A 20,916-nucleotide genomic window follows, 5' to 3' on the forward strand; every position below is an offset into this window, starting at 1 on the left:
TTTCTTGATGAGTCTAATTAAAGGTTTGTCATTCATGTTTATCTTTTTAATGAACCAGCTCCTGTTTTCTTTTATTTTTTTGTATTTTCATTTACATCTGCTCTGATTTTTATTATTTCCTTCATTCTACTCAGTCTGGGATTTGTTTGTGTCCTTTTTCTAATTCCTTTAAATATAAAGTTAGAGTGTTCATTTGAGCTTCTTCTTGTTTATTTGTTTTTTGAGCTGAGCCTGTAATGCTATGAATCTCTCTCTTAAGACCATTTTCCCTTTGTCCCACAGATTTTGGGTTGTTTTGTTCTTATTTTATTTTTTCATGACATTTTTTAATTTCTTCCTTGATCTCATTGTTAACCCATTCATTGTTTAGTAACATGTTATTTAGCATCTATGTCTTTGTGTGTTTTTCAGTTTTATTCCTGTGGTTGATTTCAAATTTCATAGCATTTTGGTCAGAGAAGATGCTTTATATGATTTTAATTTTCTTAAATTTATTGAGACTTGTTTTGTGCCCTCACATATGCTCTATTCTAGAAAACGTTCCTCTGATGCCTTGGGGTGAAATGCTCTGAAGATGTCAACTAAATCCTTTTGATATAGTGTGCCATGTAAGACCGCCATCTCCTTATTTTATCTGGAAGCTCTATCCACTGATGTCAATGGGGTGTTAAAGTCTCCTGCTATAACTGTATTACTGTAAACCTCTCCCTTTATGTCCATCAAGATTTGCTTTACATATTTAGGTGCTCCTATGCTGGGTGCATAAATAGCTACAAGGGTTATATCTTGTTGGATTGATCCCTTTGTCATTATGTAGTGTCCTTCTTTGTCTCTTACTATATCCTTGATTTTAAATTCTATTTTGTCAAATATAAATATTGCTTTTTTCCCTTTCCAGGTGCATGAAATATATTTTTTCCATTCTTTTACTTTTATTCTGTATGTATCTTTTGTTCTGAGGTTACTCTCTTGAAGATAGCATATTTTCTTCTCCATTCAGCAATTGCATGTCTTTTGATAGAAGCATTTAAACAATTTACATTTAAAGTGATTATTGATAGGTATGTATTTCTTGCCATTTTATTTTTTAACTATGTTTCTCTGTTTTTTTTTTTTCTTTTTCCATTTCTTTTTCAAAAATATATTTTTATTTATTTCATTGAGGAAGGGAGAGGGAGAGAGAGATAGAAACATCAATGATGAGAGAGAATCATTGATTGGCTGCCTCATGGATGCCCCACACTGGGAATCAAGCCTGCAACCCACACATATGCCCTGACTTGGAATTAAACCGTGGCCTCCTGATTCATAGGTCGATGCTCAACCACTGAGCCACGTGGTCTGGGCTCTTCTTCCACTTCTTAAAGCAAACCATTTAACAATTCTTATAATGCTGGTTTGGTGGTAGCAAACTACTTTAGGTTTTTCTTGTCAGGGAAGCTCTTTATTTCTCCTTCAATTTTAAATGATAGCCTTCCTAGGTAATGTAGCCTTGGTTGTAGATCATTGCTTTTCTTCACTTTGAAGAGTTAATGCCAATTCCTTCCCACTTAAAATGTTTCTGTTGAGATATCACCTGACAGTATTACGGAAACTGCCTTGTAGGTCACTTACTGTCTTTCCCTTGTGGCTTTCTAGATGATCTCTTTGTCTTTAGCTTTTGGCATTTTAATTATGATACGTTGTGATGTGGGCCTCTTTGGGTCCATCTTGTTTGTGAGTCTCTGAGCTTCCTGGACTTGCATATCTTTTTCTTTCACCAGGTTAGGAAAGTTTTCAGACATTATTTCTTGAAATAGGTTCTCAACCCCTTGTTCTCTTTCTGGTAGCCCTATCACATGGATGTTGTTGTGCTCCTTGTTGTCACAAAGGTCCCTTAAACTATCCTCATTTTGTCTGAGTCTTCTTTCGTTTTTCTGCTCTGACTGGGTGTTTTGTTTTGTTCTACTTTATATTCCAAATCACTGATTCGAACCTCTGCTTCATTGAGCCTGCTGTTTGTTCCTTTCAGTATATTCTTAATTTCAGATATGGCATTCTTTGCTTCTGACTGGTCCTTTCTTATGGTTGCTATGTCTTTTTTTCATACTCTTGAGAATCCTTATAATCATTACTCTGAACTCTATATCTGATAAATTGCTTATCTCTACTTTATTTAGCTCTTCTTCTAGAGAATGATCTTGTTCCTTCATTTGGAACCTGTTTCTTTGTCTCCCCATTTTGGTTGCCTGTTTGTGTTTGTTTCTATGTATTAGATAGATCTGATGTGACTCACAGTCTTTGTAGGGTGGAGTTATGTAGTAGGTGATCAGTGGGCCCTATTGGCACAGTGTACCTGATCACCAGAACTGGGTATTCTAAGGATGTCCCTTGTGCATGATGTGTGGTTCCTCCTGTTGTTATTGAGTCTTGATTACTATTGGCCTTTTTGTTTGTGGGCTCAACCCTCAGGCTGTCTGAGAGTGAGGCCCAACTCCCAACATAGTGTGCAGGCTGCTGTGTAGATGCTAATCACATAAAATGGAATCTACCTCAGCAGGGTTTGTTGCCTGCCACTATCTGCCTGTGGATATGCTGCTTGTGAAACTTATTGGATCCTGCTCTATTGTCTGCAGTTGGCCACTGGGTGTACTTGTCTTGGCCTCTTCAGAGGGTCTCTGGTGCAGACTAATGTCAGACACTGTCTGTGCTTGGCCCTGAGCAACCTGTTTGGAGCTATCAGCAATCCACAGCTTGTGGCTCCCTCTGCTGGGCCTGTGTACATATGGAAAGGACCAAGCTGAGCCCTATGTTCTGCATTTACTAGTTCCAGGCCCAGGAGCAGATCAGACAAAGACTCAAAGCATACACGGATCCGCCTCTGCCTGCAGGCTGTCAGTCTTAGTCACTTAATGATCATCTGGCCGTGGTCAGGGCTTAATCTCCACAGGGTGGGATGAGCGGGATCTCAAAGTATATGGCTATCACACCCCCCACCCTAAGCTAATGCTACCTGGATGGTAACTGTCTGCCTGATAATGATGGCTTCTGCAGTATGGGGGAATGGCTCAGCACAGGGATCCAGGAGGTTGTCCTCTCAGGTCTCTCACCAAGGCTACCAGCTCCAGATCCCCTCACACAGTGGTAGTCCCCTCTGCTGAAGGCCAAGGTGAATGGCTACAAACAAACTTTTTGTGCATTGGCCCTTTAAGCGGGTGCCTGCATTTCTAGCCATCTCTTCCTGGTGGACAGAAAGCCCACTTCTTTTCAAAGCCAGATGTTATGTTAGCACCTTTCCCTGTTCTGGTGATCTGGGCTGTGGAGCCTGGTTTGGGGGTTAGACTCCAGACTTCTCAGAGGGAACCCCCACAGCTGAGAATCTCTTCAAAACTTCAGCTACTGCCTGTGGAAGCTTGGCTAGCCATCTCACATCTCAACACTTCCTACCAGTCTTGATGTGGCCTCCTCTTTAAGTCCTTGGTTATAAGGCTTCTCTCAAGCTAGTCTTCAGTTGGTTATTCAGAATTATTTTTCTATATTTTAGTTGTAATTCCAGTTTGGTCCCAGTAGAAGGTCAATGTAACTTCCTCCTAGTCCACCACCATGCCAGGCTCCCTCACAATATTATTGACTATATTCCCAATGCTGTACTTTACATCCCCATGACTATTTTGTAACTACCAATTTGTACTTCTTAATCCCTTCACTTCTTTCATCAAGTTATCCAACCTCCCTAGAACATATTTTGCTAAATGAACTGTCAGTCAGAGAAAGACAAAGACCATATTATTTCACTTATATGTGAAATATAAACAACAATATAAATATAAAAAAAGGAACAGACTCATAGATACAGAAAACAGATTGATGGTTGCCAGAAGGGAGGTGGACTGAGGTACTAGCTGAAAAATGTGAAGAGATTGAGAAGTACAGATTGGTTATTACAAAATAGTCATGGGGATGTAAAGCACAGTATAGGCGATATAGTCAATTATATTGTAATAAGTATGTACTGTGCCAGACAGGTGCTGGAAATATCAGGGAGAACAGTTTATTATTTGTCTAACCATTATGCTCTACACCTGAAACTAATACAAAATAATATTAAATGTAAATTGTAATTTTAAAAATAAATTTAAAATATAGAATATAAAAAAAGAAAAGAAAGACAATCCATGGAATGGGAGAACATTTTTGCAAATTGCATATCTGATAAGACATTTTTTCTGAATATACTGTGTAAAGGACACTTGCAATTTAAGAATGAAAATATAATCCAGTTGAAAATGGATAGAGTATTTGAAAGGATATTTTTTAAAAATATATTTTATTGATTTTTTACAGGGAGGAAGGGAGGAGGATAGAGAGTTAGAAACATCAATGAGAGAGAAACATCGATCAGCTGCCTCATGCACACTCCCTACTGGGTATGTGCCTGCAACCAAGGTACATGCCCTTGACCAGAATCGAACCTGGGACCCTTGAGTCCGCAGGCTGACACTCTATCCACTGAGCCAAACCAGTTAGGGCTGAAAGGATATTTTTATAAAGTGGTTATATAAATAATCATATCACATGAAAAGATGCTCAATATATTTAATCATCAGAGAAATGTAAATCACAATTATAATAAGATATAAATTTACAGCCACTAAAATGACTATATTAAAAAAGACAAATAATAACAACTGTCAGGCAGAAAATGAAGAAATTAGGATCCTCATATACTGCTGGTAACAATGTAAAATAGTGCAGCAACTTTGGAAAATTTTGGCAGATCCTCAAATTTTTAAACATAGAACTACCACATGACTTATATACACTCCAAAAAACTAAAAACAAATTTTGAAAAAAATTGTACAGGAATATTCATAGAAAAATTATGTATAATAGCCAAAAGTGGAAACAACTTGATGTCTCTCAACTGATTAATGGATAAAGTTGGTGATATCAACATAATTGTGCAGGCAAATTTTGTGAAAATTATTTATAAAACTCACCTTAATAATCAGAAGTTACCTTCCTGTTCTTGTATCTACCAGACATATAGTGCTCAGCTGATAAAATGAAAGATTTCATTTTAGGAAGACTCAATCTTCCTAAAATATACATATCTGTTCTTTGTAAGGTACAGTCTAGTAGATACAAACATCTCAAAAAGGTCATCTATTTTTGAAGACTGTTTGTTTTTGATAGTGTTAACTTATTTGATACTAAAATAAATGAAAATGTCCACACAGATTATTGCAAGTAGCATCATTAGCATTTAATAAAGCTCAGGAAAAAAATTATTGATCAATTTTTAAAAACATTTTACAGAATCTATTACAAAACACCCTGTTTTCTCTAGTATTCTCCAGAGTATATTTTTATACACAAAACAATGGAATATGTTTTGTTTGACTCTAGTGTGTACTGCAAAATTTAGGAACCTAAAAATGAAATTTAGAAATTGCATCCAAAATGTTTTCTTTGTTATCATATCTCTAAAAATTTGCACTGCTCACCAAAATTCATTATTAAACTATTTAGAAACTCCAGGAACTCATCAATTGTATTTCTAACAGTACTGAGTTTATTTTAAGGCATCACATTAAGTTTGAATCCCAGTAAACAAAGCCATGATTTCATTATATGTTGATTTTAGCAGAGCACAGACTTAAATACTTCAAATGACAACGAAAAAGTAATTTTAAAAAGTGTTTTATTAATAAAGTAGTGTGGAACTAAAATACAATGTATATTTCTTGTGGGTAGGTGACTCAGGCCATGATGTTTCTTGTCATCTTAGAAGTCTTTCGAATTAACATTTTAAAATTGACCTCTTTTTATCTGATACTTATACTATTAACTGGAATAGAGGCAGAGAAAATATTCCCTGTACTTAGATTAATATATTCATATAGTATGTGGCCATGATGAAATACAAAGATCAAATATCTGAGAGATAGTGGCATTTGTGATCACAATTTATTTTAAAAGAAGGAAACCACTAATATACTGCTATCAAAGACCCCCAAAATAGACTTAAGCAATTAATGCTGACCTATTTTATAACAGTTAATTAAAAGTCTGAGCTCTTTACAAAAGAATGACACTTTAAATGTATTTATCATCCCACTTTCATAACATATGTATGCATATTTCACTGGAGCAAGCAACTATGAAACATGATTACATCATTATGCTGCGTAGTTAAGCAAAAAAATCTGTCAAACAAAGGCATTATTTTGTGGGAGGTCATCTCTTCTAATCACTGAAATATGCAATGAAAGGCTAAATTTAAAAGCCTGGAAAACCTGTACTCCAGTACATATAGGTTTCAACTACAAAATAATGGGAATGTTATAATTACCTTTGGAAATTACAATGTCTTCCATATCATAAAAATTACCTGCAACTACTTTTTAGTCACAATAACATCACATCAAAAAGATACATGTTTTTATTCACAAAAAAATTAATGAGGCAATTTGGGAACAAAAGACAGATTCTTTCTCTCCTTTTTAAATTCCTCAATGTAGAGCTACAGATATACTTAAGCTGCAATAATAATACCAACAAAGTACAGAAATGTTTGCTTTATAAAATCATTGAAGTACATAAAATCTTTTGGCAGATAACAAAACTATTCCATAACATCTACTTAATATTTTATGTTCATTCACATTCTCCTTATCATAACATTCACATTTCATTATGTATTCAGTTTGATTGTTAGCATGCAAAAACACCAACGAAGCTATTATTTCAAGACAACCTATTTATTTTGAAGCCAAGATAATTCTGCTATTTTTATAAAAATAATGGAGATTCCTTTTCCAGGATGCATAAGGCAGAATGTTTAAGGGTTATGCTTGCTGCTTTGCCTGCGCTTCTGCTTCCTGAAATGAAAAACAAAACAAAACAAAAGCAGTTATATTTAAATATCACAAAGCAGACATCCATATCTATGTGTATTTTGGTTGGACTACATTAGTTTAAATTATTAAAAACAGTCAAAAGCAAAAAGTGGCCCTTAGAAAAGACTCTTCTACCCAGGACATGAATCACCCTTGGTGCAACATATCTACACTATATATTATACCCACTCAGTAGTCACTTAAGTAGCTGTCCAAACAACTTCCATAGTGTATTCAAATAACCTTTACTGAACTTAATAATGGCCCCCAAAGTGCAAGAGTACTATTGCTGGCAGTTCAACTATGCTAAAGAGAAGCCATAAAGTGTTTTATTTAAGTGAAAAGTTAAGTATAATACAATAAGAGAATTTTAGAGAGAGAACACACATAACTTTATTACAACATATTGTTTAAATTGTTCTATTTTATTATTTTTGTTGTGACTCTCTTACTATGCCTAATTTATAAAGTAAAATTTACCATAGGTATGTATAGGAAAAATCATATTATATATATACTTCAATATATCCATTATCCATTGCAGGGACTGACCAGCACATCCTGAGTGACGGATGAATGATTACTCTGACACATGTTTCTGTGAAAGAGAGGGCTGAGGGACTGCTTGGCTAAAGAAACAGACAATTCCATTCACCTGCCTCCTCAGGCTTTTATTATAGCAACAGCTTGAACTAAAATTAAACTCTAGATACTATCAGCAGGGTAAGTATCCTTGAGAAAACACCTGTATCTGTAGTGTCTTCAAAACAAGGACATTTTGAAGTCTAAACATAAAGATTCCAGTAAAATACCCAGGGGCTCAGACTTGTTTGGAAAAGTCAAGGCAGGGTCTGCCACCTTTGGCAAGAATCCCCTAGAGGCCTCCGACCTTTCAGAGAATCCTCCTTACAGACTTTCCAACCAAGTCCCATGCTTCCCCACAATCCATGGTTTCAGGCATCCACTGGGGGTGTTTGAATGTATCCCCTGCAAATAAGGGGGGATACTCTACCATCAAGTACAAGAATATATATATGCAATGGTTCCAGTTGATGCCTCTGTAAAAATGTCTTAATGTCACTTCAGTATTTTGAAATTCCTAACAGCGTTAATGTCACATTTTCTGTGAACCTGTCTCCAAACTCCTTACTAGTAATGTATGATTATTTCTTCTGGACAGCTGAAGCCCTTATTTAAAACAATCATATAGGATTTTCTGTAGTATGTCTTTTAATTTTTTTTCATAATATGTCCTAAATTATAATTATTTGTAGACATATATATTGTATATTTATTTGTATACAAGGCCCTCACTAAAAACCTCGAAAGTAGGGACTATTATGTAGTATTCACTGTATTTGCTCCATCATCAAGGCTAAGACAATGCTTGACATTCAATACTTACTTGTTGAATGAACAAATGAATTAATGATTGCTACATTTAATTGAAGGAGAGTTATTGTCACATAAAACAGACTATCCTAACTTCCATACTTCCTAAAATATGTACTGAAATCAATTACTTAAATTGCATTTTACTAATTTTTAAACAAAAATGCCTTACCCAACATTTCTTGTGACTTAAATTATACAAAGCCTAAAAGAAGCAATTTTAAGAAAGTTTGACAAAGAAACAGAATTTCACAGTAACTCAGATAACAATGCAAGTAAATGCTCTCTAGTGAAAACATAAACAATAACACAGACTCTCAAAATTGGAGGAGATGGATTTAAAAGAATCTGTTCAATATAAAATCAGTTCCAGTTCCTAATAACAAAATGCAAACTGATGGAATAGGGGACATACAGTATGATCAAGCTAGCCAGTGTGGAGAAGACCTACAGTAAAAGGCAAAGGTATATTTATTTATTTATTGTTATCTCCCATTTTATTAATTTATTTACTTATATCTTTATTGTTGAAAGTATTTAGATGTCCCTTTTTGCCCCAATTGTCCCCCACTTCCCCACTCTACCCATTCTCCAGGCAGTAACCCCATTGTAGGTTATGTATATATGCATGTAAGTTCTTTGGTTAATCTAATCCCACCCCACCCCTTCCCTCTGAGATTCCTCAATCTGTTGCATGCTTCCATGTCTCTGGATCTATTTTGTTCCTCAGCTTATTTTGTTCATTAGATTCCACATATGAGTAAGATCATGTGATACTTGACTTTCTCTGACTGCTTTAGCTTAACATAATACTCTCCAGGTCCCTCCATACTGTCTCAAAGGGTATGAGATCCTTCTATTTTATAGCTGCATAGTATTCCATGGTAAAAATGTACCACAGCTTTGTTATCCACTCATCTACTGATGGACACTTGGGCTGTTTTCAGACCTTAGCTATTGTAAATAGTGCTGCTATGAACATAGGGGTGCATATGATATTTTTGATTGGTGTTTCAGGCTTCTTAGAATATATTTCTACAAGTGGGATTACTTCAATTTATAAGTTCCATTTTTAATTTTTTGAGAAAACTACACAGTTTTCCATAATGGCTGCACCAGTCTTCAGTCCTAACAGCAGTGTACTAGGGTTCTGTCAGAGTTCTTACTCCTTTATCCTGCTCAACTACACCAACTGTGGGGCCACAGGTCCTCCTCTTCTGGGACCTGGACCTTCATTGATGCCAGGCAGTGGATAAATATATTAGCAGTATATAGGTATATGGGAGAGTTTTATTGCAGCCCAAGTAGCCATTGCTAACAAGGGACCATCTGCTAGAATACTTATTCAAAGTAGCTTACAAAATATTCCAGCAAACATAGGAGCCACTGCACACACAGGAGCCCAGCCCTACATACAAGCAGCCTTGTACAAGCTGGTCAGTAACATATCTTTATATCAACTTAGATAATAAAAGAGGCTTCTTGCCAAATAGTGATATCAATAAACTAAAAGTGGAACTCCCATTTGATCCAGTGATCCCTCTTCTAGTATTACATCACAAGAAACTAGAAATACCAACCAGAAAGGATATATGCACCCTTATGTTCATAGCAGCACAATTTACTATAGCTAAGATTTGGAAACAGTCTAAGTGCCCATCAGCAGAAGAGTGTATTAAAAAACTGTGGTACATTGTTTCAGCCTCAGATTCCAAGATTGCCACATCCCCAGCTGATGGATCCTGAACTGCCTCATGATTCGAAGAGGGAAATCACTTTGGCCAGAGTCCCTCTGCCTCAACAACAGACTACGAGACACTGGCCCCCCACTGTCACAGGTTATGGGCCCCTCGAAGTGAAGTACAGAGTGATTTTAATCCAGAAAGAGTCACACAACACTGACCAGAGTTACAGTACCTGATCCTCAAGCCCCAAGACTCTGGGAACCCTCAGTGAGCACATAGTAGTGAGGCCTCAGACAACCTTTTCCACAAGAGCCAGAAACAAAATCACATCCAAAACAGCTTGCACAAAGAAGCTGAGGGTGAGTCACATTGCCAGTCTGCGATGAGACTTCATCCACGAATAAGAAACTAAAATTCAAGATGCAACAACATCAAGAGAACACCAATAGCTCAAGTAGGAAGCTCTGCTAGATCACCAAGCCCAGGAGACCTGAAAAACCACACCACTAGAATCACCCTAAAAAGAACCTGGGTAGCAAAGCAGTTGGACTTAAGACAATGAAACAATTAAAACCTTACAGCAAAAAATAGGGAGAAAAAAAATTCCCAAAGGGAAGAAAAAAAGAGAGAAATCACCAGAAAGGGAATTAAATGAAATGGAGACAAGTAACATGTCAGATAAAGAATTCAGAGTAATGGTTATAAGGATGCTTAAACTGCTGGATGACAAATACACACAACACAATGAGAATTACAAGGAGCTGAATTAGAATGTCACCAACATGAAAAGGAATCAAGAGGAAATGAAGAATAACATAGCTGCAATAAAGAGCACAATAGAAGGATTAAACGGTAGACTAACGACGCTGAGGACAGCATCAGCGAATTAGAAGACAAAGCAGGAAAAAAACAAAACAGCAGCAACGGGAAATAAAAAGCAGGTAGAGAGCCTAAGTGAGCTTTGGGACAACACGAAATGAAAGAAAATACCCATAATAGGGGTACCAGTTTGAGAGGAAGCAGAGGAAGGAATAGAAAACCTGTTTGAAGAAATAATGACAGAAAACTTCCCTGATGTTTGCAAGAAAGAAAACCATGCAAGTCCAAGAAACACGTAGAGTTCCAAACAAGAAGAACCCCAAAAGATGAACACCAATACATATCATAATTAAATTGGCAAACATCAATGACAAAGTAAGAACTTTAAAGGCTGCCAGAGAGAGACAGAAAGTTATGTACAAGGGATCTCCCATTAGAATATCAAGTGATTTATTAACAGAAACACACCAGGCCAGAAGGGAATAGAATGAAGTATACAAAATGATGCAAAGCAAAGGACTGAATCCAAGAATACTCTACCCAGCAAGGCTAACATTCAAAATTAAAGGTGGAATTAGCAGCTTAACAGACAAAAAAGGGCTAAGAGAGTTTATTACCACCAAGCCAGCAATGCAAGAAATGCTAAAGGGACTGCTGTAAAAAGAAGAAACAGATAGGCAAGAAGGAACACAAACTTAAAGAATAAAAATGGTGACAAACAAGTACTTATCAATAATAACATTAAACGTAAATGGATTAAATGCTCCAATCAAAAGACATAGGGTAGCTGAATGGATAAGAAAACATGACCCATATATTTGCTGTCTCAAAGAGACCCACCTCAGAACAAAGGATTCAAACAGACTGATAGTGAAGGGATGGAATTTTTTTTTCACAAAAATGGAAATGAGAAAAAAGTTAAGGTTGCAATATTTATATCTGATAAAATAGACCTCAAAGTAAAGGCCATAACAAGAGATAAGGAGGGCCACTTCATAATACTAAAGGGAGCAATTCAACAAGAGGATATAACTCTGGTAAACATATATGCACCCAATACAGGAGCACCCAAATACATAAAATAACTTCTGGAAGATATCAAGGGAAAGATTGACAGCAATACAATCATAGTATGGGACTTTAATACCACACTGACACCACTGGATAAATCCTCTAAACAAAAAATCAGCAAAGAAACAGCAATCCTAAATGACTCAGTAGATCAGATGGGCTTAATTGATATCTTCAGAACATTTCACCCCAAACCTACAGAATATATATTCTTCTCAAGTGCACATGGGACATTTTCAAATGTAGACCACATGTTAGGACACAGGCAAAGTCTCTTCAAATTCAAGAAGACATAAATCATAACAAGCATCTTCTCAGATCACAATGGCATAAAATTAGAAATCAATTACAATAAAAACAATGAAAAAAATCAAACACTTGGAAGCTAAATAGCATGCTATTAAACAATAATTAGTTTACCAAATACAACAAAGAAGAAATAAAAAGCATCTTGGAAACAAATGACAATAAAAACACAAAAATCCAAAATCAATGGGAAACAATGAAAGCAGCCCTAAGAAGGAAGTTCATAGCTCTACAGGCCTACCAGAAAAAAAAAAGGTAATAAATTATCTAACCTTTCAACTTACAAAATTAGAAAGAGAGTAACAAGTAAAGCCTACACTTACCAGAATGAAGGAAATAATAAAGATCAGAGCAGAAATAAACGACATAGAGACCCAAAAAAAAAAAAAATACAAAAGACCAATGATACCAAGAGCTGGTTCTTTGGAAGGATGAACAAGATTGATGAACCTCTAGCCAGGCTCACCAAGAAACAAAGAGGGAGGACCCAAATAAACAAAATAAAAAATGAAAGAAGGAAAGTAACAACTGACCCCACAGATATACAAAGGTTTGTAAAAAAATACTACGAATAAATCTACTCCTACAAACTAGACAATCTAGATAAAATGGACATATTCTTAGAAAAACACAAGCTTCTAAAACTCAATCAGGGAGAATAAAAAAACCTGAATAGGCCGGTAACTACTGATGAAATTGAAACAGTAACCAAAAAGCTTCCAGCAAACAAAAGCCCTGGACTGGGTACCTTCACAGGGGAGTTTTACCAAACATTCAAAGAAGAACTATAACCAATCCTTCTCAGACTATTCAAAAAATGCAAGAGGAAGGCACACTTCCAAGTCTTTCTATGAAGCCAGCATTACCCTAATCCAAAATCAGATAAAAAGATACTATGAGGAAAGAGAATTACAGGCCAATATCCCTGATGAACATAGATGTTAAAATCCTCAACAAAATTCTAGCAAACTGGAGCCAGCATTACATTAAAAAGATCATATACCATGACCAAGTGGGATTTATTCCAGGGATGCAAGGCTAGTACAATATCTGCAAATCAATAAACATGATATCACATAAATTGAGAGACAAAAATCACATAATCCCATCAATTGATGAAGAAAAGGCATTTGACAAAGTACAACACACTTTGCTGATAAAAACACTCAGCAAAGTGGGAAGAGAGGGATCATACCTCAACATAATAAAAGCCTTATATGACAAACCCATTTCCAACATCATACTCAATGGGCAAAAACTGAAACCATTTCCCCTAAGAATAAGAACAAGACAGGGATGCCCACTGTCACTACACCAGTTAAACATAGTACTGGCAGTGCTAGCCACAGCTATCAGACAAGAAGAAAAATTAAAAGGCATCCAAATTGGGAAAGAAGTAAAAATGTCCTTATTCACAGATGACATGAAACTGTACATAGAAAACCCTACAGACTCCATCAGAAAATTATTAGACTTAATAAATGAATTCCCCAATGTAGCAGGATACAAAATTAATGCCAAGAAGTCTATGGAATTTTTATACACCAATAGTGAACTTACAGAAAGAAAGACTAAAAAAACAATCCCATTTACCATCACACCAAAAAAATTAAGATACCTAGGAGTAAACTTAACTGAGGAGGTAAAAGACCTATACTAGGAAAACTACAGGGCACTGAAAAAAGGAAGACATAAACAGATGGAAGAGCATACCGTGTTCATGGATTGGTAGAATCAACATCATCAAAATGTCCACACTACCCAACTCAATCTATAGATTCAATGCACTCCCCATTAAAATATCCAACGGCATATTTCACAGACTTAGAATGAACTCTCAAAAATTCATCTGGAATTAAAAAAGACCCAGAATAGCCACAACAATCCTGAGAAAGAAGAACAAAGCAGGTGGGATCTCAATACCAGATTTCATCTGGATTACAAAGCCACTGTTCTCAAAACTGCCTGGTACTGGCACAAGAACAGACATATAGATCAATGGAATGGAATAGAGAACCCAGAAATCGACCCAAACCACTATGCTCAATTAATATTTGACAAAGGAGGCAAGAGCATAAAATGGAGTCAAGACAGTTTCTTCAATAAATGGTGCTGGGAAAATTGGACAGATACATGCAAAAAAATGAAACTAGGCCACCAACGTAAACCATACACAAAAATAAACTCAAAATGGATAAAGGACTTAAACGTAAGATGAGAAACCATAAAAATCTTAGAGGAATCCACAGGCAGCTATGCCAAAGCAATAGCTTCATCAATACAGATCCCAGAGCAATGGAAACTAGAGAAAATAAACAAATAGGACTACATCAAAATAAAAATCTTCTGCACAGCAAAAACAAACAAACAAAAAAACAAACAAAAAACCACAATCAACAAAACAACAAGAAAGCCCACTGCATGGGAGAACATATTTGCCAATGTTATCTCCAATAAGGGTTGAATCTCCAGCATTTACAGGGAACTCATACACCTTAACAAAAGAAAGATAAATAATCCAATCAAAAAATAAGCAATGGACCTAAATAGATACTTTTCAAAAGAGGACATAAGGAAGGTCAAGAGACATGAAAACATGCGCAGAATGGCTATCATCAACAAATCAACAAATGACAAGTGCTGGTGAGGATCCGGAGAAAAGGGAACCCTTGTGCACTGCTGGTGGGATGCAGACTGGTGCAGCCACTGTGGAGAACAGTATGGAGTTTCATAAAAAAACTAAAAATGGAACTCCCATTTGACTCAGTAATCCCACTTCTAGGAATATATCCCAAGAACCTAGAAACACCAATCAGAAAGGATATATGCACCCCTAGTTCATAGCAGCACAATTTACAATATTTAAGATTTGGAAACAGCCTAAGTGCTCATCAGCAGATGAATGGATTAAAACACTATGGTACATCTACACAATGGAATACTATGCTGCTGTAAAAAGGAAGGAACTCCTACCATTTGCCAAAACATGGATGGAGCTATAGAGCATTATGCTAAGCAAAATTAGTCAGAGAAATATAAATATCACATGATCTCAGTCATTTGTGGATTATAATGAACAACATAAACTGATGAACAAAAACAGATCCAGAGACAGTGAAGCATTGATCAGACCATCAAACCTCAGAGGGAAAGTAGGGGAGGGGGAGGGTAAGGGGTAGAGATCAACCAAAGGACTTGTATGCATGCATATAAGCATAACCAATGGACATAGACACCAGGGTGGTGTGGGCATGAGCAGGGAGGTGACAGGGTAATGGAGAATAAGGACACATATGTAATAACTTAGTCAATAAAAAGATCCTGCTGTAATAATAATAAAAACACACCCTGTGGTACATCTACACAATGGAATACTACACTGTTGTAAAAAAAGAAGGAATTCTTACCATTTGCAACAGCATGGATGGAACTAGAGAGCATTATGCTAATCAAACTAAGCCAGTCAGAGAAAGATAAATATCACATGATCTCACTCATTTGTGGAATATAAGGAGCAACATAAACTGATGAACAAAAACAGATCCAGAGACAGAAGCATCAATCAGACCATCATACCTCAGAGTGAAGGAAGGGGAGGGTGGGGTAAGGGGGGAGTTCAACCAAGGACTTGTATGCATGCATATAAGCTTAACAAATTGACACAGAAACCAGGGGGGTGAGGGCATGAGCAGGGAGGTGATGGGGTAATGGGGGGATAAGGACACATAAGTAATACCTTATCAATAATAAATAAATAAATAAACTTAGGCTACAGAAAGGCATGCCTGAGCATTGCATACAGTACAATAGCTATGTCCTTGCTTTTGCACCTGTGTATGGCAAATACACCTTGAACATCCTGTGTACTCTGGACAGGGCCCCCACAGTCAAATTGGCCTTGAACATCCAGTGTACCTTGGACAGGTTCCCCTCGCCAGCATTTGTTGTTTGTTGATTTACAATAGCCATTCTGGCAGGTGTGAGGTAGTATCTCATTGTGGTTTTAATTTGCATATTTCTCACTAGAGGTCTGGTACACGAAATTCATGCACTCGAGGGGAGGGGGGCTGGTGGTGGTCCATCATCCTGGCCTGTGCCCTCTCACAGTATGAGAGTCAGTGTGGATGATGTCCTACTGACAGTTTAGGCCGGCTCCCCTGAGATAGCTGGCCTACGCTGTCAATCGGACATCCTTAGTGCTGCTAAGTAGGCAAGAGACTCTCACATCACCGCCTTTGTGCTTGCCAGCTGTGAGCCTAGCTTCTGGCTGAGTGGCACTCTCCCTGTGGGAGTGCACTGACCACCAGGGGGCAGCTCCTGCATTGAGCATCTGCCCCCTGGTATTCAGTGTGTGTCATAGTGACCGGTCATTCCAACGTTTCATCAATTTGCATATTAGCCTTTTATTATATAGGATGATTAGTGACATTGAGCATTTTTCATTTATCTCTTTGCCATTTGTATGGCCTCTTTGGAGAATTGTCTATTTAGGTCCTCTGCCCAATTTTTAATTGGATTGTTTGTCTTCATTTGGTTGAGTTGTATGTGCACTTTATATATTTTGGAAATTAACCCCTTATCAGACGTATCATTGACAAATATGTTTTCCCATACAGTGGGTTTTGTTTTAAGTTTTATGATGGTATCTTTTGCTGTGCTGAAGCTTCTCATTTTGATGTAGTCCCATTTGCTTATTTTTTTCCCTTTGTTTCTCTGGCCTTAGGCATTGTATCAGTAAAAATTATGCTATGTGAAATGTCTGATATTTTGTCACCTATGTTTCATTCTAGGATTTTCATTGTTTTGAGACATACCTTTAAGTATTGTATCCATTTTGAGTTTATTCTTGTTTATGTTGTAAATTGGTGGTATAGTTTCAAATGTTTTTGTATGTACTTGTCCAATTTTCCCAACATCATTTATTGAAGATACCATCTAACTCCATTGTATACTCTTGCCTCCTTTAGTAAATATTAATTCAGCATAATATCTTGGGTTGGTTTATGTGTTCTCTGTTCTATTCCACTGATCTATATTCCTGTTCTAGTGCAAGTACCATGCTGTTTTGATTATAGTGGATTGCTAGTGTAGCTTGATTATCTGCTATTGTGATCACTCCAACTTTGTTCTTCTTTCTCAAGTTTGCTGTGGCTGGCTGGTCTTTTTTTGGTTCTATATAAATATTTGGAGTGTTTGTTCTAGATCTGTGAAATATGATATTGGTATTTTAATGGAGATTGTAATGAATCTATAGATTGCTTTGGGTAGTATGGACATTTTAATGATGTTGATTCTAACAATCCATGAACATGGTATATTCTTTCATTGCTTATATCCTCTTCTATCTCTTTATTCAACCTTCTGTAGTTTTTTTAGTACAAGTATTTTACCTCCTTGGTTAAATTTATTCCCAAGTATCTTAAATTTTTATTGCAATGGTAAATGTGGTGGTTTTTTTTTCTTTCTGAGAGTTAAATATTAGTGTGTAAAAATGCCATCAATTTCTGGGTATTAATTTTGTATCCTGCTATATTTCCAAATTTATATATTAAATCTAATAGTTTTTTGGTGGAGTCTCTTTTTTGGGTGGAGTCTTTAGGTTTTTCTATGTACAATATCATGTCATTTGCTAATAATAATTTTACTTCCTCCTTTCCAACTTGGATATCTTTTATTTTTTTCCTTTCCTAATTGCAGTGGTTAGTACTTCCAGTAGTATGTTTAATAAGAGTGATGAAAGCAGATATACTTGTCTTGTTTTTGTTCTTATGGGAAATGGCTTTAGTTTTTGCCCATTAAATATGGTGTTGGCTATAGGTTTCTCATATATGATCTTTATTATGTTTAGGTATGGTCCCTCCATTCCCACTTTGCTGAGTGTATTTATTAAAAATGGGTGTTGTATTTGGTCAAATGCTTTCTTTTTCTGCATCAATTGATATGATCATATGATTTTTGTCATGAAATTTATTTATGTGAGGTAACATCTATTGATTTGCGAATATTGCACCAGCCTTGCATCACTGGAATAAATCCTACTTGGTCATGGTGTATTATCTTTTTAAAATATTGCTGGATCTGATTTGGAAACATTTTGTTGAGTATTTTAGCATCTATGTTCATTAGGGATATTGGTTGGTATTTTTTTTTCTTTGTAGTATCTTTATCTGATTTTGGAATTGGGCTTATGTTGGCTTCTTGAAAAGAGATATGAAGTATTCCTTTCTCTTGGATTATTTTTGAATAGTTTGATTAAGGTTAGTTTGGCTTTGAATATTTGGTAAAACACCCCAGTGAAGCTATCCATGTCAGGGCTTTTGTTTGCTTGGAGGTTTTTAATTACTGCTTCAATTTCATCAGTAGTTATAATCCTATTCAGGTTTTCTCATCTCATTCTTCCTGGTTGAATTTTGGAATATTGTATTTTTCTAAGTATTTGTCCATTGTGTCCAGGTTGTCCAGCTTGTTGGCACATTGTTTATAGTATTCTCTTACAATATTTTGTATTTCTGTGGTGTCAGTTGTAACTTTACCTTTTCATTTTTGATTTTATATATTTGTGATTTTTTCCTCTCTCTGTTTCTTGCTGATACTGGCTGAAGGTTCATCAATCTTGTTTATCCTTTCAAAGAAGCAGCTCTTGTTTCTATTGATATATATTGTGTGTTTTTTAGTATATATGTCATTTATTTCCACTCTGATATTTATTATTTCTTTCCTTCTCCTTACTTTGGGCTTTTCTTTTATTCTCTTTCTAATTCTTTAAGTTGTAGGGTTAGATAGTGTGGGGAAGAATGGAACTTGTTTGGGAAGTCTGTAAGGAAGACTATTTGAAAGGTCAGAGACCTTAGGGCAGTGGTCAGCAAACTCATTAGTCAGTCAACAGAGCCAAATATCAACAGTACAATGATTGAAATTTCTTTTGAGAGCCAAATTTTTTAAACTTAAACTTCTTCTAATGCCACTTCTTCAAAATAGACTCGCCCAGGCCATGGTATTTTATGGAAGAGCCACACTCAAGGGGCCAAAGAGCTGCATGTGGCTCATGGGCCGCAGTTTGCCGACCATGGCTCTAGGGGATTCTTGTTGAAGATAGCAGACCCTGCCTTGACTTTTCCAAACAAGTCTGAGCCCCTGGGTGTTTTGCTGGAATCTTTATGTTTAGACTTCAAAACATCCTTGTTTCAAAGACACTACAGATACATGTGTTTTCTCAAGGACACTTACCCTGCTGATAGTATCTAGAGGTTAATTTTAGTTCAAGCTGTTGCTACAATAAAAGCTTAAGGAGGCAGGTGAATGGGGCTGTCTGTTTCCTTTAGCCAGGCAGTCCCTTAGCCCTCTTTATCACAGAAACATGTGTCAGAGTAATCATTCATCCATCACTTAGGGTCTACTGGTCAGTCCCAGCAAGATAGTTTATTAGAAATTTTTCCTGTTTTTTGAGGTGAGCCTGTAGTGATATGAACTTCCCTTTCAAGACTGCTTTCACTGTGTTCCATAGATTTTGAGTTGTTGTGTGTTCATTTTTATTTATTACCAGGAAGACTTGATTTCTTCTTGATTTCACTGATAAACCCTTCATTGTTTAATAACATGTTATATAGCCTCCATGTGTTCGAATGTTTTGGGGGTGTTTTTATTGTAGTTTATCTCTAGTTTCATGCTATTGTGATCAAAGGTGATGCTTGTTATTATTTAAATCCTCTTGAATTTTTAGAAACTTTGTGTCCTAATATGTGGCCTATATATAATAATGCCCCATGTTCACTTGAGAAGAATGTATATTCTGCAGCTTTGAGGTGAAATGTTCTGTAATTTCAATTAAATCCATTTAATCAAATGTGTGTTTTAGGTTTGCTGTTTCCTTTTTGATTTTTTTGTCTAGAAGTTCTATCCAATGATGTCAGTGGGTGTTAAAGACCCCTACTATGATTGTATTGCTGTCTATCCCTTAATATCCTCCAGAAATATTTTTATATATTGGGATGCTCCTATATTGAATGCATATTCATTTACCAGAGTTATATCCTCTAGTTATATTGATCCTTTTAGTATTATGAAGTGTCCTTCCTTATTTCTTGATATGGCTTTCACTTTGAAGTATATTTTGTCAGAAATGAATATTGCTACCCCAGCTTTATTTTTCTATTTCCTTTCACATGGAAAAAAATTCCATCCCTTCACTGTTATCCTGTAAGTGAATCTTTTGTTCTGAGGTGGGTCTCTTGTATATGGGTCATGTTTTCTTATCCATTCAACTACCCTATATCTTTTGATTAGAGCATTTAGTCCATTTACATTTAAAGTTATGATTGGTGGGTACTTATTTGTTGTCATTTTTATTCTCTTTGCATGTGTTCTTCCCCCCGCCTCTCTCCTTCTTACAATAGTACTTTAGCATTCCTTGCAATACTACATTGGTGGTAATAAACTCCTTTTGCCATTTTTTGTCTGCAAAGCATTTATTTCACATTCAATTTTGAATGATACACTTGCTGGATAGAGTAGTTTTGGATTCAGTCCTTTCATTTTCATTCCTGTGTACTGTATACTTCATGACACTCCATTCTGACCTGAAGTGTTAGTATTGAGAAATCAGCTGAGAGTCTAATGGAAGCTCCCTTGTAGGTAACTTTCGGTCTCTCTCTTGTATCCTTTAAGATTCTTTCTTTGTTTTTAATGTTTTCAATTTTAATTATGATGTGTCTTGGTGTGGGTTTTGGGGGTTCATCTTGATTGGGACTCTGTTTCCTGGACTT

At 36.2% G+C, this 20,916-nt stretch overlaps 1 protein-coding gene across 1 annotated transcript in view; it reads right to left on the minus strand.

Moving 5' to 3' along the window:
- Positions 1-4,629: 4,629 nt before the first annotated feature.
- SH3BGRL (SH3 domain binding glutamate rich protein like) overlaps positions 4,630-20,916 on the minus strand; it is a 127,770-nt gene continuing 111,483 nt past the window's right edge. Inside the window, exon 4 of the mRNA XM_008155342.3 lies at positions 4,630-6,863. Within this exon, the coding sequence (XP_008153564.1) occupies positions 6,831-6,863 (33 nt within the window). The 3' untranslated portion in view covers positions 4,630-6,830. The remainder of the gene's footprint in view (positions 6,864-20,916) is intronic.

The sequence above is a fragment of the Eptesicus fuscus genome, chromosome 1 (assembly GCF_027574615.1).
Source record: "Eptesicus fuscus isolate TK198812 chromosome 1, DD_ASM_mEF_20220401, whole genome shotgun sequence".
In the NCBI taxonomy this organism is placed as follows: domain Eukaryota; kingdom Metazoa; phylum Chordata; class Mammalia; order Chiroptera; family Vespertilionidae; genus Eptesicus; species Eptesicus fuscus.